This window comes from Sardina pilchardus, chromosome 16 (assembly GCF_963854185.1).
Source record: "Sardina pilchardus chromosome 16, fSarPil1.1, whole genome shotgun sequence".
NCBI classification, from domain to species: Eukaryota; Metazoa; Chordata; class Actinopteri; order Clupeiformes; family Clupeidae; genus Sardina; species Sardina pilchardus.
In genome coordinates this window covers 27,785,921-27,808,420 of record NC_085009.1, presented here as the reverse complement: position 1 = coordinate 27,808,420, position 22,500 = coordinate 27,785,921, and the positions used below count along the sequence as shown (strand labels likewise).

General features: G+C 42.1%; 1 protein-coding gene across 1 annotated transcript in view; it reads right to left on the bottom strand.

Moving 5' to 3' along the window:
* LOC134059632 (NLR family CARD domain-containing protein 3-like) overlaps nt 1-12,206 on the bottom strand; it is a 60,855-nt gene extending 48,649 nt beyond the window's left edge. Inside the window, exons 1-6 of the mRNA XM_062516074.1 lie at nt 12,138-12,206; nt 11,783-11,978; nt 9,497-11,294; nt 9,182-9,355; nt 3,253-3,426; nt 193-230 (exon numbers count right to left, since the gene is read on the bottom strand). Coding sequence (XP_062372058.1) covers nt 193-230; nt 3,253-3,426; nt 9,182-9,355; nt 9,497-11,294; nt 11,783-11,978; nt 12,138-12,206 — 2,449 coding nt within the window. The remainder of the gene's footprint in view (nt 1-192; nt 231-3,252; nt 3,427-9,181; nt 9,356-9,496; nt 11,295-11,782; nt 11,979-12,137) is intronic.
* Nucleotides 12,207-22,500: the final 10,294 nt, after the last annotated feature.

The following is a 22,500-nucleotide window of genomic DNA, read 5'->3' as shown; positions in this document are numbered from 1 at the left end:
TAGACAACATCACTGCTGTATGATCTGTCTTATGAAGGAATACTGAAATGTCTTACCTGAGTGTCTCCAGTGCACAGTTTGGGTTACCCAGTCCACTACACAATTCTTGGACACCATCATCTCCAATACTGTTGCCACTGAGGTGCAGGTTTTTCAGCTTTGAAGATGATTTGGCGAGGGCAGATGCCAGACCTGCACAGCTCCTCTCACTGAGCCAACAACTGTTGAGCCTTAAGAGGAAAACAAGAGTAAGTGAGTGAGAGAGTGACTAACTAACTCAGTGGTGTGATTACGTTTGAGTGAGAAATGGAGATTAAAACACACTTTCAAATTCACTGATATCAACTCAGTATTTGATCTTGTGATACTCACACTAGTTTCTCCAATTTACAGTTGGGATCCTCCAGAAGAGAAGAAAGATGCTTCACTCCTGAGTCTCCTGCTTTATTCCCACTCAGCTGCAGCACTCTCATGTGTGAGGGGTTTGTTCTTAGTGCTGATGTAAGCGCTCTGAAGCCTTCCTCTCCAATTCTGCAGTTATTCAGGCTGTAGAGAGAAGTAGGAGAAATACTTCATCTTCATTTCCTTTAGACAATCAACATTACTGTCACATTTACAATACTCTTTGAGTGTGTGTGTGTGTGTGTGTGTGTGTGTGTGTGTGTGTGTGTGTGTGTGTGTGTGTGTGTGTGTGTGTGTGCGCGCGCATGTGTGCGTTGTGTGTGTGTGTGTGTGTGTGTGTGTGTGTGTGTGTGTGTGTGTGTGCTATAGTGCTATGGTGTCATACTGTTACAATGTGAGAGATCACATAATTGAGTGAGAGAGGCAGTAACTGACTGACTCAGTGGTGTGTGTGTGTGTGTGTGTGTGTGTGTGTGTGTGTGTGTGTGTGTTAGGGCTGTCAACGAATATTCTAAATTCGAATGTGTATTCGAATAGATTTAAAAACCAGACATTCGATTATGAAAATGTATATTCGAATGTGTAAAAACACACCTGCACTAGCCGGTAAAAAGTCAGGTGTGGGCACTGCTGCGACGTTCCAAGTTGAACCTTCTTGTGTCCATTCAAAATACAGATTAAGACGGATGTATTAGCTCTATTAGGCCTACATGCAATACACATTAAGGGTGACTTCAATTCTCTATGCAAAGGACCTCTGGAAACGAAGTAGTTTAGTAGTTACAGATATATAATGAAAAACACACGGCTACATAGGACCATTACATTCAAAATACGTATATATATTAATAGTCTGCAGGCCAGTGTAATCTAATATTACTGCATTAACATCAACTCGCATGGAATTATGGGAACACTCAATGCGCTGAAACTTCTTCAACCTTCTGCTGAAACTGCAAGCGTAGATTGCTTGCTTATAAACTCGCACTGCGCAGAAACGAAACTTAATTTATCCTAACTTATTCAACCGTGCAGAAACCAAATAAAATCATTAATATGCATACAATATCCAATAGCCTATGCGTAAATTAGGCCGTGAGCCTTTCGTTGTGCAAAATCATCAATGTTCCCAATATTTAATGTGCTGGCTCTCGTATTTTCAATGGACAGGATAGCTAACCCACTGAGCCTCTCCTGCCCCATGCTGCTCCTTCGGTAAGTCTTAATAAGTTTGAGTTTGGAAAAAGATCGCTCAGCTGTTGTCACAGTCACAGGCAATGTAAGAAACAACAGAGTAGTAGGCTACACACTTCACTTCCCCGAATGTGGATGTTACACTGTCGTAAATAATCTACCACCAGCAGCATTTTGGCAAGTTGAAAAATAGATGTTAGTGTTAGTTCCCCTTGCTCCTTACGCTCCTGCCACTTCTTGCACCTACTATAGTTACGCCACTGGCCGTAGCAGAGGCGCCGCTGTCTGCTTAGTGAGTGAATGCGCTCATAGGATGCGCTGCGTGAAGGATCAGGGACAGGTGACAGGAGCCGCATGAGCACAGTCATTATTGAAAGTTGACTTCATTGGAAGAAGGCAGAAGGTGCAGAGCCCAACTCGACCGCAGCAGAGAACGTGATTTTAACCCCCTAAAATCTTAAAAGCCATGCCTGAAAGTACAGTAGGCTACTTTTTTGTATATCGTAAGTAGCCTACTTTGGATTTTTGGAGGCGCGAAATCAAGTAGTATGCATGTAAGATACAGTTGGCATACCATTCTACCACTAGTAATGAGGTCACATTTCGAAAAAGTGTACCCAAATGAGCATAGCATAATGTGTGGAACAGCTAAACAGCCACGTAGGCTATTGACACTTATTTTGCACGCCCGCCGCCACAAGCTCTGTCTGCAACAAGAGAAGGGGCAGCCTGGTCTCACCAAAAGGCGTAGAATGACACGCCGGTTTCTTAAGTCATTTGCCGTGTTATTTGACGCATTTCATGCTTTTGGCGTACAATGCCGCGCTCTTAAGCGTCCATTTCAGCAGGCCATCACGCAGAAATTAATTTCGTTCATTTGTAAGGAGACCGATCAGTGTCGTGGATGGGGCAGGCTTCAGGGAGTTCTGTCAAGCAATGTAGTCTACCGTATCCCTGTGTAATAGTCACCAATAGCCTAGAATCGAAACAACAACTTTTGGGATTGAAAGCTGAGGAGCTGATTAACGACGGGATGTAACAGCACATGAAACTGAAGTCGGGTTAGCCCACTGTAAAACTTCAATTAGCCTAATTTAATAATATTTGTTTCAATCATTGAATGAAGCCTGCTATAGCCTATTTGGGACAAGAGTCACGATCTTAAATTGCTTGTGGGCTACAAAAATCTTTATCAGCACTCAACATTTGTTTGTTGTTGTTCATTTTCCGTTGTGCGCAGAGAGCTAGGTGCGCAACAAACGCGAGGGTGCAGGAGAGAGAGAGAAAGTATGTGTGTGAGTGCGAGAGAGCAAGCGAGAGTGAGGTCTGCGGTGTTGACCTTTGATTTACTTGTTTTTGAGTAGGCAATAGCCTACGTTGTCAAATATATTTATACTTAAATGAAGTACCTTTTACAAGTAGTTATGTCTCTTTGTATTAATTTATTAATTTATCCTGTTATTGACGTAATGCGCGTCATGGACAAAATGCGCTACCAGATATTCGAATATAATCGAATCAATCTGTTTTTCTAGAGGGAATATTCGAACGTCATTTTTGAGCAATTTTGACAGCCCTAGTGTGTGTGTGTGTGTGTGTGTGTGTGTGTGTGTGTGTGTGTGATAGCAACTCAGTACTTGGTCTTGTGATACTCACTGTAGTGCCTCCAGTTTACAGTTGGGATCCTCCAGAACAGAGGAAAGATGCTTCACTCCTGAGTCTCCTGCTTCATTCTCACTCAGCTGCAGCTCTCTCATGTGTGAGGGGTTTGCTCTCAGTGCTGATGCAAGAGCTCTGAAGCCTTCCTCTCCAATACTGCAGTTATCCAGGCTGTAGAGAAGTAGAAGAAATGCTTAATCTTCATTTATTTTTGGACAATCAACGTTACTGTCAATGTGTGTGTGTGAGTGTGTGTGTGTGTGTGTTTGTGTGTGTGTGTGTATTCGAGTAGGGCTGAACGATTATGGAAAATAATCTAATTGCGATTTTTCTTGCCAATATTGCGATTGCGATGCGATATGCCATTCTTTTTTAAGGTGTTTGTCTTGCGAATTTTCAACAAAAACAAGCAGTAAATCATATAGTATGGGCAATAGGCTATATTAGATTAAAAATAAACTCTTATTTCCTGGAAGTCAAAGTTATGATGACAGGTGATGCATGAATTGATGGATGACATTTTTTTTTAACTAGCCACTTCAATCACAATAGTAGGCCTATATTTTGAACTTTCAACCTTGTAGGCCTACACATCAGAACATAAAGTACTAGTACAAGGAAGCCTGGTGTAAAGATTAAAATGAAAGTCAGTAACAAGTCACACAGACAAAAGTGCAGATTGCAAAAATATGAAAATATTAATAGCCTAAATCTGTGGCTTATTCAGATAATTTTTGGATAATTCACTTTAATGAACGTGATATGTTCTGCATACAGAAATTCCTGCTATTCATGGCTGCACAGCACACTGCACTGACTATTCCAACTCCGTCTCTTTAATTCAGCTGTCTGGTTGAAACCTCAAAATATTGTAAACAAAGTAGCTTAGTTGGCTATCTTATCATACTCTACTGGTTGGACGGGTCAGTTTCCCCACGTCTGTTTCAAGGTAGATAAATACTTTTTTCTCCTTGGGATAAGCCCTTTTGAGTCTTGAAGTTGGAAAACATCTGTATTGAGATGATCAGTCAATTTGAACGCAAGAGTTTTATATGTCTGCAGCATGCTAATAATGATGCTAACCGGATTTTATATATAATTTCGCTAATCGTCTTCTATGTGTCATTGCTTTCACGATTGTGAATGTTTTATTTGGATTGAATGTGCATGTCGAGGGGCGGGTGTCCATTGAGCGCGCACGAATAGAATAGAATAGAATAGAATATACAGTGCCTATAGAAAGTCATCACACCCTTTTGAAATAGTTACTTTTTTTGTCTTACAGCCTGAAATCAAAACCCATTTTTAAAAAAATCTTTTCCAGTTTTATTAACAAATTTAGCTGTACAACATCAAAATAATGAAAAAAAAGTAAACAGTTCTGAAAATTAATAAAAAATTTAAAACTAGAATAACAGGGTTGGAAAAGTCATCATACCCCTGACTTAATACTTTGTAAAGCTTCCTTTTGCTTTCATTACAGCCATCAATCTGTTTGGATATGTCTCTGCACACCTAGATAGGGGAATATTTGCCCAATTTTCCGTACAGAAATGTTAAAATTTAGTCAAATTCTGTAGGGAATGGCGATGGACTGCTCTCTTCAAGTCAATCCACATATTTTCTATAGTATTTAAGTCAGGGCTCTGACTTTGCCACTCAAGGATATTCACCATCCTATCCTTAAGCCACTGCTTTGTTCTTTTGGCAGTATGTTTAGGATTATTGTCGTTTTGGAAGGCGAATGACCTCCCCATCCTCAGCTGTCTAGGAGAGGGACGCAGGTTTTCCTTAAGAATGTGGGTGTACTTGGCAGCATCCATTTTCCCTTCTATCCTGACCAATTGCCCAGTTCCCGCTGAAAAGAAACATCCCCACAACATAATGTTGCCCCCACCATGCTTCACACTAGGTATGGTGTGTTTTGGGTGGTGTACTGTGTTGGTTTTCGCCAAACATTGCGCTTGGAGTTAAGTGCAAAAACACATCTGGAATATTCTGCTACCATGTGGAAAAAGCTTATATGGTCAGATGAGACTAAGATCGAACTTTTTGGAGACTAAGATTGAAGTTTTTGGACTGAGCTCCAGGCACTAACCGAACACTGTATACACACCCAAACGCACCCAAAACACACCATACCTACTTTGAAGCATGGTGGGGGCAACATTATGTTTTGGGGATGTTTCTCTTCAGCGGGGACTGGGCAATTGGTCAGGATAGAAGGGAAAATGGATGCTGCCAAGTACACCAAAATTCTTGAGGAAAACCTGCGTCCCTCTCCTAAACAGCTGAGGATGGGGAGGTCATTCGCCTTCCAACACGACAAAAATCCTAAACATACTGCCAAAAGAACAAAGCAGTGGCTTAAGGATAGGATGGTGAATATCCTTGAGTGGCAAAGTCAGAGCCCTGACTTAAATCCTATAGAAAATATGTGGATTGACTTGAAGAGAGCAGTCCATCGCCATTCCCTACAGAATTTGACTAAATTTCAACATTTCTGCACGAAAATTGGGCAAATATTCCCCTATCTGGGTGTGCAAAGCTATAATAGAGACATATCCAAACAGATTGATGGCTGTAATGAAAGCAAAAGGAAGCTTTACAAAGTATTAAGTCAGGGGTATGATGACTTTTCCAACCCTGTTATTCTAGTTTTTCATTTTTTATTAATTTTCAGAACTGTTGACTTTTTTTTCATTATTTTGATGTTGTACAGCTACATTTGTAAACAAAACTGGAAAAGATTTTTTTTAAAATGGGTTTTGATTTCAGGCTGTAAGACAAAAAAGTAACTATTTCAAAAGGGTATGATAACTTTCTATAGGCACTGTATGCTTTTTTGATCCCGTGAGGGAAATTCAGTTCTCTGCATTTAACCCAATTTAACCGAATTAGTGAACACACAGCACACAGTGAACACACAGTGAGGTGAATCACACAACCCAGAGCAGTGAGCTGCCTGCCCAACCAGCGGCGCTCGGGGAGCAGTGAGGGGTTAGGTGCCTTGCTCAAGGGCACTTCAGCTGTTGTGGACTGGTCGGGGATCGAACCGGCAACCCTCCGGTTACAAGCCCGATGCGCTAACCAGTACACCACGGCTGCCCAGAGAGAGAGAGAAAGAGAGAGAGGGGGAGGGAGAGGGAGAGGGAGAGAAAGCGGGCTAAGGAGAGGGGTTTGAATCGTTTGGTGAATTTGCACGCATAGTCTACAATGAAAACTTGCGACAGACATTCATGCTTTCACCCGAGCAGCGCAGGTGCACCAGTGCAACCTAGAATTTGCTTCAGTCGCTCTCTTAAAAATGTTGATTCAATGGTTCTATCGAGCAGCTTGCCGAGTTCACTCTCTGATAGACTGTTTCAAATATTTGCTACTTAACGCTCTCATGTCACGTGACCAGAGGGTAATCGCAGCCTTTGCGGTTAGAAAATTGCACTTCATCATATCGCGATATTATCGCAAATGCAATATATCGTTCAGCCCTATATTCGAGTGTGAGTGACTGGGTCAGTGGTGTTTGTGTGTGTGTGTGTGTAAGCAAGTGACTAAATGAAAAAGCGAGTGGTGTGTGTGGGTGAGAGTGTGCGTGCGTGTGCATGCGTGCGTGTGTGTTTTGAACATATTGCAAAGACTACTGTCAACTGAAGACGTGAAGTAGCACATTCAGAAGTTTTTAATGTGATGTCATCTCATGAAAACAAATTGTATTTCCATTCAGTGAGATTCATCACTCACCCCCCTTTACAGCTGCTGCTAGCTGCATTATCATTACTTATACACATCAGAGCATCTTACAATGAATCAGCCTCACTGAACTGAACACACAACAATGTGTACATCTCACAGAGGTGTACTTCTATGTGGGAAAAGAAAGGACAGAGAATAGTCTATTTTACGATTTCTCCAGTTTAAAGTTGGTGTAATTAAGAAAACAATGATGATTGACTTGTAACAAAATCACAGCAACACCACCTTCAACCCCAGCTGTTTTATGTGAAGTGAATACAACAGCATCCACTAACCGTAATGTCTGCAGTGTGCAGTGGGGATCCTGCAGTAAAGCACACAGCTGAGTCACTCCCAAGACTCCTGGTATGCGTCCACTCAGATCCAGCTTAGTCATGAGTAAGGGGTTTGAACCCACAGCTGAAGCCACAGCAGCACAGGCTTCCTCAGCAGCACTACTCTTCAGGAACCTGGACAAATAAGGAGGACAACAAACCTTTCATCTCACCTGACATAAACAACACTGATGTGTTCATAGAAAGACACAAATACTTTGGTGAGACAGACAATCGAGTAATAATGAAATTATGAGCTGCTACATGTGCTGTTTTCAGGGAAAAGGGTGCATTGCTACCCATTTATGTGTGTTATTATTGCATCTGTTTGGCCTGGTGCTGCAGCTTTGAATCTCACAGTCAGTTTTCTCTGCAGGACCTAAGCTCATCTTGACTCTTCAAATATCATATTCATTACAGACCAACTGAATCTCTACAGAAGGTGTCTCCGCCACAACAAAGTCAACTGCAAGCAGTCTGAAACTTCACCAGCTTGATGAAATACACTATATTGGCAAAAGTATTGGGTCACCTGCCTTGATTCCCATATGAACTTCAGTCACATCCCATTCTTAATCCATATGATTTAATATGATGTCAGTCCACTCTTTGCAGCAATAACAGCTTCAACTTTTCTGGGAAGGCTTTCCACAATGTTTAGGAGTGTGTTCATGGGGATTTTTGACTATTCTTCCAGAAGCGCATTTGTGAGGTCACACACTGATGTTGGAAGAGGAGACTGTCTCTCAGATTCTGCTCTAATTCATCCTGAAGGTGTTCTGTTGGGTTGAGGTCAAGACTCTGTGTAGGCCAGTCAAGTTCAACCACACAAAACTCTGTCATCCTCTTTCTTTATGGACCTTGCTTTGTGCACTGGTCATGTTGGATCATCCCGAGCTGGGCTCGGCCCCTTAGTTCCAGTGAAAGGAACTCTGAATGCTACAGCATTAACCAAGAGATTTTGGATAATTCCATGCTCCCAACTTTGTGGGAACTGTTTGGATGGCCACTTCCTGTTCCAACATGACTGTGCACCAGTGCACAAAGCAAGGTCCATAAAGACATTGATTGCAGAGTTTGGTGTAGATGAGTTTGACTGGCCTGCACAGAGTGCTGACCTCAACCTGGTAGAACACCTTTGGGATGAATTCGAGCGGATCCTGAGAGCCAGTCTCCTCATCCAACATCAGTGTGTGACCTTACAATTGCAATTCTGGTAGAAAGACCAAAAATTCCCATTAACACGCTCCTAAACCTTATGGAAAGCCTTGAACCTGTTATAGCTGCAAAGGGTGGACAAACGTCATATTAAACCCAATGGGAGGTCACTGAAGCCATAAGGGGGGGTCAAGGCAAGTGACCCAATAATTTTGGCAATATAGTGTATATCCATATGAAGCATTTGACCATCTTTGATACACAACTGGACTGTCCACTGCTCTTCCATAAATATACTTACTGGACATTTCCCAGTGTACACTGTGGATCCTCCTTCAAGTCTATAAGCAGTTTGACTCCAGTTTTCCCTGGATCATTTCCACTGAGATCAAGCTCTCTCAGGTGTTTGGGATTTAACCTCAGGGCTGAAGCCAGACTAGCGTAGCCCTTCTCTGTGATACTGCAGTCAGAGAGCCTGAAAGGAAAGGATTACATACATAACAATTAACAACACTAAGTTGTTATGATAAGAACACCCCCCCCCCCACACACACACACACACACACACACACACACACACTAGACAACATCACTGCTATGTGAAGAACCCACCCCCCACACTTGACAACATCACTGCAGTATGATGTGTCTTATCAAAGGAATACTGAAATGTCTTATTGAGGAATACGGAAATGTCTTACCTGAGTGTCTCCAGTGCACAGTTTGGGTTACCTAGTCCACTACACAATTCTTGGACCCCAATACCTCCAATACAGTTGGCACTGAGGTCCAAATGTTTCAGCTTTGAAGACGCTTTGGTGAGGACAGATGCCAGACCTGCACAGCTCCTCTCAGTGAGCCCACAACTGCTGAGCCTTAAGGGGAAACATTCCACCAGTTAACTGACTCTATAAAGAACTTAGATACCATAAATGTTTTAATGTTGTTGTTGTTGTTGTTGTTGTTGTTGTTGTTGTTGTGTCCCCCCTGCCCTTTACTATTGCTATCCTACTTACAGAGCCTTTTGGGATTCCTCCACTACTGGCTGCAGCCTTAGGAGACATTCGTCAGACCTGCTGTACTTCTTCAAATCAAACACATCCAGCTTTTCTTCTGATGTCAGAAGCACAAACACAAGAGCTGACCACTGTGTGGGTGAGAGTTTGGCTGCAGAAAGTGTCCCTGCACTCAGGAAGCTCTGGACCTCCTCCACTAAGGAGTGATCATTGACTTCATTCAGACAGTGGAAGAGGTTGAGAACTCTTTCTGATGATGGCATCTCCCTGATCTTTGTCTTTATGTAACTGGCTATTTCCTCTTTACTTTCATGTTGTACTTTCTTTATCAGACCTCTCAAGAGTCTCTGGTTGGATTCCAGAGAGAGGCCAAGAAGGAAACGGAGGAACAGATCAAAGCGCCCATCTCCATGTTCCAATGCTTTGTCCACAGCACTCTTCTGTAAGGTGGTCAAGGATTTGCCAGTTGTTTGCCATATCAAACGTTGAAACATTGTTCTGGGGGGTTGCTGTGGGGACATGAGATCTTTCCCCTCAGTTACTAACATCAGGATCACATACAAAGCTGCAAGGTACTCCTGGATGCTCAGATGCACAAAGCAGTACAACTTTTCCTGATGAAGGCCTGACTCTTCCTGAAAGATCTGGGTGCAGATGCCACAATGTACTGCTGCCTCTCTGACATTAATACCACTCTCTCTCAGGTCGTCTTCATAAAAGATCAGGTTGCCCTTGTTCAGCTGCTCGTAGGCCAACTTTCCTAGAGCAAGGAGACTAGCCTGGTTCCACTGTGGATCTGTATCATAAACTCCTTCAAACTTCAGACTCCTCTGCTTGGTTTGAAAAACAAGGAAATATGTGTACACCTCTGTCAAAGTCTTTGGAACTTGCTTATCTCCTTCAGTCTTAAGAAGAAATTCAAGAACAGTAGCAGCAATCCAGCAAAACACTGGTATGTGGCACATAATGTGGAGGCTTCTTGATGATTCTATGTGAGTGATAACTTTGCTGGCAAGATTCTGATCACTGATCCTCTTCCTGAAGTACACCTCCTTCTGAGCGTCGCTGAACCCTTGTACTTCTGTGACTCGGTCGACACACTCAGGAGGGATTTGATTGGTTGCTGCTGGTCGAGAGGTGATCCAAAGGAGAGCAGAGCGAAGCAGATTATCCTTGATGAGATTTGTCAGCAGAACATCCAATGAAGTGACTTTTGTCACTTCTGTCAAAATTTCATTTTTCTGAAAGTCTAGTTGGAGTCGGCACTCATCCAGACCATCAAAGATGAACAACACTTTGTATTTCCCCTGGCTGGGAAAAGTTAACTGCTTAATTTCTGAGAAAAAGTGGTGAAGAAGATCCATCAAAGAGAGCTGTTTGTCTTTCATGTTGTTGAGCTCTCTAAAAGGCAGTGGAAATATGAAGTGGATATCCTGGTTTTCTTTCCCCTCAGCCCAGTCCAGGATGTACTTCTGCACTGAGACAGTTTTGCCAATGCCAGCTACTCCCTTTGTGATGACACTTCTAATTGGTTTGTCTCGGCCAGGTAAGGGCTTTAAGATGTCTGTGCATTTGATTGGTGTCTCCTGTCCAGCTGGTCTCTTGGACATGGACTCAATCTGCCTGACTTCATGCTCCTCATTTACTTTTCCACTTCCTCCCTCTGTGATGTAGACCTCAGTGTAGATCTTTTCTAGCAGAGCAGAGCTCCCTTGCTTTTGTATTCCTTCAAACACACTCTGGTACTTTTTCTTGAGATTTCTCTTCAGCTCCGTTTGACAAACCACATCATATTCGTCTAATTCACAAGAAAATGAACAAAAACAATACAGTCATGTCCATCAAGCCACCAACGCCGGAAACATACTGTTAATCTATTTCACCATAATACGTGCTATTACATTATTTGTGCCGAGGAGTTACTGAACAGTTCAAACTCAGGCACATAGACATTTTAAATGTGCACCATTTATTATTTATCTAATTGTATTTATGCATCTTAGCTAGTGGACTGATGCATGGGAATGCATATCACTATCATTGCTGTGTTGATCTTGTTGTTGTTGTTGATGTTAATGTTCTGTATTCTCTATGTCTTCAATCTTACTAGATGTTTGTCTTTTTAAAAAATATTAATTTACTGTTATTTATTGTTGTCTGTGCTTAAATGTTCAATGTGGCTCCATTGAGTGCAAGACAAATTCCCCTCGGGGCAATAAAGGTTTTCATTCATTCATAAATGTAATACAAGACACAGCGTAATGCAAGTAAATTAAAAATTCTTACTTTCTTTCAGCTTGTCAGCGATATGTTTCTGTTTCATGTTCCTCAGGAAGTGCAGTGCCATCTTGAGAGCCCCTTCTCTGGCATCACTCTCATCCTGCTTTTTATCCTCAAAGTGTTCTTGGTAATCTGGACTCACAATCTTCTTGAATCTCTTCAGCTCATTCTTCACAAAGGTGATGATCTTCTCCTCAAGCACCTAGTGTATAAATATCTGGTTATACTTTGCATTACAATACCAAGGTTTTCAATAAGACCATATTATTATTGTTTTGCATTGTGAATGTCAAATGTCTTTGTGAATGTCATTTTGCCAAAACGTGTATATCAGTGCAGCATGATATGGCTGCATCCAAACCTGGAATATGTGCTTGAGGTCCCCCTGGGTAAACTGGTCACTGACATCATCTGATTTGCATTCTTCCATTTGACCACTGAGTATTTAGGGCAAAGCAAACCACAATTAGACTTCCATTAGTTGTGCATGCAAGCATGTTTAAAACACTGACATCTGTCCAATGCCTAAACTAAAGATTTTGATGAACTGGACCAGAAATCTGTCTACTGAAAGGAAGTTGGAGTTAGCATTATAAGATGCATACCATCTGCATCCTACATATTGAAGACTATCCTGTTTGATTAAGTTTATCTGTTTGGCTGCACTATGTCAACAGATAATGGAATCCACCAAACAGAGCACCAGAAGTCCACTAGTTTAGATTCTGCTGTCAGTAGCACCTTATATTTCAGAAATGCTGATACTAAGGATTTGAGGGCGTTTGTGTGTCAGGCTTGTTAGACTATGGAACCGACCCACGGCATGAATGCCCAATCAAGTTCGATGTACCTGTCTTTTGTCTATCATACTTGTACGACGCCTCACAGTCAAAGCAGATAATAGTCTGTGACCATGTCATCAGATAGGACGACCAGCCCAAATCTCTCCCAAACCTTTTTTGGCCTTCTTGCTGCACAACTTTTGCAGTCAGCCATATTGTCAGTGAAAGTGGAGTATAGTAAACTCATCAAATACTATTGTATGGCTCTTAAGGGAAAAGGGGGAACACATACTTGGTATTTATGGCCTAAAATGTTCCTGACCACTGATCTAAACAGAAGCACAAAGAGTCATACATAATGGAGATCTCATTCAATAACTGAGTCTTTCCCAGGGGAAATAAAGCATGCATCTGATTCCTGGTCTCTTTTATGGACTTGCCTTGATCCATCCGTGACATCATCATGTTGGAAGTTTATGTAGTGACCTATTGATTGGTCACTCTTCATGGACACACAAGTGGGCACAGGTGATGGAGGTCTCTCATGATGGAAGGAGCTGTGGTATAAAAATAAAGTCTGTGACAAAAATATGTTGTGTCCTAAAGAGCTGGGATACTCTTTATAGTACAAATGCCTACATCTAAATGCATGCACAGAGATAGCACAGATAGCATCATGCTAATGGCTAATGTAACAAGCAATATCTTTATCTGATTCATCACCAAATGGCAATGTTTTCATCCAATAATCAAAATAATCTAAAAAAAAAAAAAAAAAAAAACAATAATCCAAAATCAACTAATCAGGGATTCTCAATGTTTTGGTTCCAAGTACTCCTTTTGGGGGACAACATTTTCTGAGGACCCCCTACATTAAGTTGTGGCCGGGTCCACTATCCCATGTTTTTTGGCAGATGTGTTATTTGGTCTTTTGTTAGTTTTGGATTTTGCATCACTTGACAACATGGCTCAACTGACTCAAACATTTCTACACATTCATCAGCTAGCTGGCTAACACATAAGCTACAGTAAGCTAAGCAGTAGTAGGAATGGTTATTCATGACCTGAGTGAAGTTAATGTGGGTAAGACCAAATAGACACAATTTGCTTGTTTTATGGGTGAAAAGGGCATCATCTTTTTAACATGTTTACTTTATCATTTCAAGCAAATTATTTAGCGGACCCCTTGGCTATGGGTCACAGAACCCAAGGGGACCCGGACCCCACTTTGAGACCCACTGAACTAATCATCAATGATTGGTCTTGATTTTGCAAGTAGACTACCAGTATTTCATTTGTAGATGTTTAGCCCTCCAGTATTGAAGTGCTTGTAGGATATTCAGCTCATTAGCACAGCAGAACTCTATAAACACTCAATTCAAAATGCAGTTTTGTTTCTGTAGAAGAAACTATAAGAATTTAACCACAAAAATGGCACAGATATCGATAACTGTTTGTTTTCATTATACTGTACTCTAAGCTGCGAACATTATCAACCACTCTACCACAAAGTGCTCATTGTATGGGTGTCTAATGAACTTACCTTGATCCATCTCTGCCCTCATCATGTTGGAAGTTTATAGGTCGATGCTCTGACTGGTCACTCTTCATGGACACACAAGTGGGCACAGGCGATGGAGGCCTCTCATGATGGAGTGAGCTGTGGTGTAAAAACAACAATTATTTGCTATATTGTAGAGATATTGTTAATATTTTGCCAAACTGTTTCATTTATCCTCTATCACAAAAATGTGCGACGTGTTCATATACTGTACCTGTTGCACAAATAAACAGAAGCTATTATTTCCAAATGCATGAACTATGTACAGCTGCCCTTAAAACACCACAAAATGACAGAAGTCTCTACATTGTCTTTCTAAAAGTGTCTGTTACACCTTTAAACTATTAGAAAGATGTTTAGCAAAAACAGAAAATAAACTTCTTTAAGAAACATAATTTATATCATGTGTTAAGTAGCCTACCTTTGCCCCTTTAGACTGCTGTCCAGTTTTGTGTTGACTTGTTGTTCCATGTTTCAGCCACTCCTCAAATCCAAAAAAGCCTATCATTCAAATGAATCTCATCATGACAAGCTACAATACAAATAACACAAATTGTTAGATTACTAAATTACAACAATTTCTCAATTTTGCTTTCTGTTGACTTGTTTTTCCATGTTTCAGCCACTTGTCAGAGCACCCAGATGAATCTGATCATGACGAGCTTCAATGGAAACAATCAGAATATGTACTAACATTTGCCTCAATGCTGCTACTGTCCTCACATTCTCTTTCTAACATACAGTACAGTACAACTCTTTAAACACTTTAGAGCTAAGAGACATACAGTATGTATTTTTTTGTATGCATAATATAGGCTATTGGTAATATATCCCACTTCAAATGCATTGGTGTGATTTTCACTACATGCTTTACGATGACATTACATGGAAAGTACATTTTGATCATTTCCATATATTCTACAATAAAACCAAAATGACAGGCCTACAATCTGATGCTCTCCATACTAAACTGGATAATGAGAAGGACTAGAAGACCAACAGCCAGTGCAGAGTGTAACACTAATGCAGAGGTGAGGTGGACATCCCGGGATCAGAAAGTAGTGCGCTGCTGTTAGATGTCTCTGAGCTTGTACTCCGCACAATTACAATAAAGTTTATCATCTAATTTAATCTAATTTAACATGTACATACCCAACAGAACAAATAATGACTCGATTCGATTATTAGTAAAGTACTAAATCATAGCCTACCTGTGAGCCTATTCAGCCTAAAATGGAGGCTAGGCCTGTGCACCTGTGCGCTAAATGGTTTCCTCATACGCAAACAACAGGCTACTGTGGAACGCGCGCATGATTAACACTAGAAGCGCCGCGCCGTTCTGACCTACTTATACCTAGAAGCGCCGCGCCCCGGTCATTTGACCGCTTTGACGACCTACTAGAAGCGCCGTGCTGTTGTGAACTACTTAAAGCGCGGCGAGGCGGTCAAAAGACCGCTGAGTCCTTAGACTGGGAGGCTGCTACTTACACAAAATGATCGCTAGATGGCGCTTCGTGCACGAATCAAATCGTTTGGTCATAAATTCAGTTTGCACTATTATCATTCGTGTCAGACCGTCTTGTTGATAGTCTGTGGTTGTTTCATTATGACATACAGCACGTTCGAGTTATCTGTTCATTTAGTTGTGTTGATTTGTGTTGTTTGAGGTAAAAACTCTGGAAGAGTTCTTGAACAAACCTTAAGCAAACTTGACTTTCAACTAAAATGCTCTAAAAGTGAATGGGTAAAAGTCAATTCACTCCCCAAATTCACTTCTATTCATTTAATAGGTAGCCTATCTGTTTGCGCCGCCGAAAATGAACAGTCTGCCGACAATGAACAGTCTGGTTTCAATTACACAGTAGCCAGGATTTCAGGCCGCATTTTACAGGCTACCGTGGCTACTTTCTAAAACATTTTTTATTCATTTAGGGAGAAGCATCTTATGGGGTCTAGCTACATCGGAGGGAGGGAGATAGAGAGCTATGCTGAGCAGAAAGATATTCTCCGTTTTGTGAATGTGTATGATATGTTTGCGATGTCTGCTGAAAAAAGGCTATGGGCTTATTGTTTCTACAATTTAAGCTAACGTCTAGGCTACGTGACTTCGAGATCCAGCATTGAGATACACATTTTACATGTACTGTAGAGGAGAATTGTAGCTCACTGGTTAGAACTTCGGCCTCAAATCCGAAGGATTGCTGGTTCGATTCCCGACTTGTTAATGGCGGAAGTTATTTTAAGCAAAGCATCAATAAATATAGGCTATGTTCTGTTTTTTCTATTCACACAGTATACACGCACGCTGGCGAATTCGAACATTCTGAAACGCGCATATGCGATGAAACATGATTGCGCATTCTTCCACGAGTTGCCTAAATAGCCATGCCTACAGCCTAGCCTATGCACAGAGAGAGGCGGTGGGGGTGGGGAGGCAGTTAATTGTCCTCGATGCGCGGTGATGTCTGTAGTAGCCTAGCCTAGACGAGAGTATGGGGGAGGGGGAATGATCGGTTTCAAATAGGCTATGTTGCAATGGATAGTGTGTTATGTATAGACCCCGAAGCCATTTGCTTTGAGAATAACGGCTGGCTGATGAAGTAGTTGGCTGGCTAGCTGGCCCAGCCAAAACCTAAATGAGGCTGCAGCCGCCAACGTTTTCATGACTGATCATGGCTTTAGTTGCCACTTCATGTCTGCAGATGTCTATATTGTACTAGATCTCAACACACAATGTTATTGTATTGTTTTGGACAACGTTCTGCACGTTTCACTTCAATGTAGACTGCATGCGTTGTGAACAGGAAAGGAGACGGTGGAAGTCGCGTCACGGACTTCTTTTTTGTTCTGTAATAGCCTACCTCTATAATATCCTCTAGCCGCTATAGTATTTCTATAGCAATCTTGTAGTAGGCCTACTTCTGTAGTATGTCCCAATTTACTATAGTATTCCTATAAGATTCCTACAATATTTAGTCCCAAAATACTATAAGATTCCTAAAGTACTTTTTCGTAAGCCTAATAACCTATCGCGTTCAATGTTGTAAATCCGTCTGTTCCAGAATATTTGGTTCATATCATCAATCTTTGGTTTTGGTGTTTGTGCAACCTGGCCCTGGAGATTTAACAAAAGTCTGACTAGCCCTACGTAGGAATTAGGAAAGTATGTAAGGCGAGATCAAGATTAGGCTACGTTGCTTGCTTCTTTCCCCCATGTCAACTCACTGTGAGTTCTATATCGTAGCAACGAGCACAATACTGATGTGGTGTGTCCAGTGGGAAAATCTCATGTAGCCTAGCCTAATTTCTAGGCTCGTTTATTTTTCGCGTGTCTCTATGATATAATTATTTTTAGATGCAAAAAGTCTAACTGGCTTAGTCAAAGTTTGTCAGATGGCGGCTCAATTTGGCTAGTATTGTGATTCATCCGTTTATTTCAGATAGTTTGTTATGAAAAACCATTTACAAAAAATAATTGTTCGTCGACATTGAAAAACAGTCTGCGAATTCAGTCTATATAAGCTACCTTTTCAGCTCGTGCCAAGGTGCGAACCCGGGTCTTCTGCATAGTAGTCGAGAGATTTAACGTTGCGCCACTGCATGGATGCATCGCATCGCTTTGGAAATATAGTTCTTTGTCCAGCAAATAGGCTATGTAAGAAAATGCTTATTAGTCTGAGCTTTAAAAGATAGCCTACAAATAGAAGATAAGATACAACTATGAATGTACGTAGGCATACGCGCCCAGCTACGTACATAAATAGGCTTCGACGAATTTCAGCTGAAAATATTTTTTACACACGTAGGCCTGCCTAATAGAACAACGTCGCAGAACAACGTTTTCAAAACAAACTCGCATTTTACCACTGTAAATCGCCTCCATAGACTATGCCATGTAAATGAAAAATAGTTATTAAAATAAATCACATATATAATACATATTGCACATATATAAACTATATGTTTTATGGTAAAATATTATTCTCATGCCCGACTGACAGGAAACCCTTGCGACATCTGCTGTGAGAAAAGAGAATAGCAGCCTGGACAAACATGGCCGAACGCGAGACAACATAGTGTTGTCACATAAGTGAGCGCAAAATAGCTCTAAACTAGCTTGTACCGGTGTGCTTTTGGTCATGTAAAAATCCTGGGTGACAAAACACGCATATTTAGGAAAAGTCGTGAACGTAGGGTCCTGGAATTGAATCGAGTGAAAAGATTTTTTTTTTTTTGTAATCACTGCGGTCAAATGACCGCAGCCCGGCCGTTCTAGGTATATCTAGGTCAAACCTACACGGCGCTTCTAGTAATACGCGTCAGCGGTCAAATGACCGGTGCTTGGCGCTTCTAGTGTTAAGAGAGGACGCCAAGGTCATGAAACACCAAAGTTATACATGTTCAATCCTTGCTCATTTATCAAATGCACTCTTTTTAAACACGTTAGTGCAACACTGCTGATGATGTAGGCCTATCCATAGAAGAAGCTCAACACCCACCTTAAGTTCGTCTTGTTCTGTGACATTGGAAATAGCCTACTAAGATACCCATAGGCTGTTCCGAAAAGAAGAAAATGTGTTAGCCTATACGTTTTAGGTTTGTTAGCAGCCTCACTTCGCAGTTAAACTGATAATGTTTCACAACCTAGACTATATTAAAAGCTTTACTCGTTGAGCAGGGTGTTGCCTTCGTCTTTCTCCCAGGTATTCCTTCCTGGTATTCCAGTCGTTCTGTTGTTTACTTTCGCTTCTAAATCGCTATTCCTCTCTCACACCTGTTATTTTCTCACCACTAAGGGGTGCTATTTACCTTAGAATGTATAGTGGCGGCCTCTCCACAGACCTCAAGGAATGCAGGCTACTATAGGCTACCAACACATTCTGGAGGTGCTGCAGTGATTCACTAGTCTGGCTATCACTATACTGAGTTCAATATTTTAAGACTGAACATTAGTCTAGGGAGTCTGTGCTTTATTTTCTACTGCACAAGATAGCGTGATTGATGGGCATAGTTCAAATGATTCTGTATGCATTTGGATAGTTCTTCTACCAAAAAGACAGACACTCCGGGTGCATCTTTTGCATCAGCTAGCTTGTGATTGGACCCCGAAGATGTGGACTGGAGGCAGGAGAGATAGATGTGCAGGTTTCCAGCCTGAGCTGCCGGGAGAAATCCAAATTGGCGTCAGGCAGGGTTTACCCAGCCAAGTAATGCACATAGAAATATGTTTAATCACACTTGTCATTTGTTTCCTCGTAATTATCCTTGTAATTATCTACTGCTCCATCCCCTACAGCAACTTTTATGTATGTAAATGAGTGTGTGCATGTGTACTGTGCTTTTGTGTATGCATGCTTCTCTGTTTGTTAGTTTTCACTTGTGAGTGTGTGTGGTGGGGGTAATGGGATATATGTGTGTGTGTGTGTGTGTGTGTGTGTGTGTGTGTGTGTGTGTGTGTGTGTGTGTGTGTGTGTGTGTGTGTGTGTGTGTGCGCGTGTGTGTGTGTGTGTGTGTGTGTGTGTGTGTGTGTGTGTGTGTGTGTGTGTGTGTGTGTGTGACAGCAAGGGTGAATGTGTGCATGTGTACTGCATGGAGTAGTGGGCCTACTTGGAAGAAAGTAAGTAAGTAAGCTCTTTATTGATCATTGTAACAAGTACAACGAAATTAACACCAGCCTGTCCAAGATTTACAGAATGACATGGGGGGGGGGGGGACAGAACAGGATTGGTAGGCACTAGGCATAGAAAAAATACAGCATAACATGAGGAGAGGGAGGAGAGAAAAAAGGCAACCCTCAGACTATGCTCCTGTGAAGAGAACAGTGTGGGGGCAGGAAAAAAACACCTCAGCATAAGCACATAATCATCACACATTACAACATCACAACATAGCAACTGGGGAGGGTGGGGGGAGAGGAGGTTGCCCGGCGCAGGTAGCAGCCATCTGGTCCTGCAGCCATGGGGGGCGCTGGTCACAGACCCGCTTACAGGCCGGGGGGAGTGAAGCGAGTCTCAGTCCGTCCCTGATGTGTGGTGTACTGTATGTGTGCACAGGTGAGTGTGAGTACAGGTGTTTGTGTGTGTGTGTGTGTGTGTGTGTGTGTTTGTGTGTATTCGGGAGGGTGAAGGCATGTGCATAATATGTGTCTGTATATCAGTGTGTGAGTGTGTTTGTGCAAAGCATGGAGTACTGGTCCCATTTCAAACTCCAGGCACAGTTGGCAAAACTGCCCTGTGCAGATCACTCCGTGTCCCACATCTACAGTTATGGCACAATCGGAGATGAGAGAGAGAAGAGGACTCATATCAGTCGTTAATTTCTGCCATTGGGGATCTAGGATGCAAAGGCCAATTTATTGTGTTAGGTAGCCTAGGTCATGTACATAGGTTGGTGGTGCATGGACTTTGCGTTGGGGGGCTACAGTATATGAAACTAAGGCCAAGCGGCTAGTGAAGCACTGTTCCATATCAGCAGCTAAAGTTACACTGTACATTAAACCCCTGAATCTGAATTCATGATATGTTGCTGAACTGCTTTAATCTACTGGATTATTTTAATTCCTAATGTAGCTTGACTTGCAAAGTGGAATAAAATAAATTATATAAAATGTTTGCATGTAATTCGATTAGAAGTCACCTAGAGGCCACCGTTTCAATAATCAAGGGCCCAGGTCCCAGCAGCACAAACCCAACAGACATCCGGCGCAGCCAAGGCAGTCTTCACAACAGCGTAGGGCTCCAGGACCACAGGACAGCAAGACTGGACAAGAGCACCAAGAATGACCAGCAGCACCACAGGCTGCAGAGGACACTCACACACTGAGAGACAATAAAACATAGATACAACAGATACGGCCCTTCCAGCAGCAGGGGTGCAGCGTTGAGGGAGGTTCAGGGCAGAGGTGGAAAAGTCCAGCTTCAGAGAGTAAAAATCCAACCATGTATTGGTTCTACCTGTGCACTTAACACAGGTGATCTCACTAATTATCTGCTCTGCCTAGCTGAAGAGTTGTGCTAGAATCAGAATCAGCTGGTTTAAATGAATGGTTGGCACAGATGTGTGGAAGGACTTTTACTTTCTGAATCTGGACTTTTCCACCTCTGGTTCAGGGGCAGCCACAGTCTTCAGTCAAATATAGTTACGGCCCGTCCAGCAGCAGTGGTGAGCGTTGACGGAGGTTCAGGGGCAGCCACAGTCTGCAGGACAGCACGGGACACTGGGACCACAGGACAGCGAGAGAGCACCTCAAATGACCGGCACCACAGATAGCAGAGGACTCTCACAATGATGCAGTGCAATAGTCACGGCCATTTAGGCAGCAATAGTGAGCGTTGAAAAGAGGGGTTTGATTGACTGGATGTTTGTTGCTTTCGTCGATCAAGGAAGTGAAAGACTTTCCTCTTCTAAACATCACATGATCTCCCTATGTTCATTCATTCATTCAACCTCTATTTATTTTCAGAAATTCACTGAGAGTGGTCATTGTTGTGTTCTGTGACAACTAGAACAACTAGAAAACATTTCTGAGGAACTGCAAAAGTGTGCTTGCTCAAGTGCAGTTCACCAACGGGAACAAATGGTGAAATATGATGCGTTGAACTAGACGTGATCCATGAACAGTACATCATTTTTCAAAACCGGGCGTACAGGTCAAAGTGCATTAACATACATCTGAAACGCGAAAACACATTTTTGCTAGTTGCAGCGAGACCTAGGTCAAAGGGCACCAAACTACGGGTGCCTCTCATTCGGTTTTTATACGTCCTCCCTCTCTCCTCGGGCCTCGATCCTCACTGATCTACATACAGAATGATGGGCCGATGGGACGAGCATTGAGGATCGAGGAGAGATGTTGAGAGGCACCCTGAATGTGTGCCCTTACAATGGAGTCCTGAGTCCCTGTATGAGCTAACTTCCTGTAACTCTAGTGACCCCTAGTGTTCGAGTGTCAACAAATGTATATTGTGTGTCCTCAGTATGGGGTCCCAAGTCCATGTACCAAGTTTGGTTCTGTGGGCTCTTCTCAACGTCCCTCCTCGGTCCTCAATCCTCCGGCTCGTTCCCACTGATCTATAAAGAACACTGGACAGTCTATCTGTCATTTAATATTTAATGTTTAATGTTTAAAGTTTGAAAAAACTTTATAAATACATTTTACTTACTTACTATCTATCCCGTTGTTGCCGCCCATCATTCTTTATGACCACTAGGAGATGCTATAATCACAGCAAGGTGTACGACCAGAAAGAAAAACTAGAATCATACAGGTCCCAGGAGCTACCTGCAGGGGGCGACACAGTGTGTGTGTGTGTGTGTGTGTGTGTGTGTGTGTATATGTAGGTGTGTGTAGGTGTGTGTGTGTGTGTGTGTGTGTGTGTGTG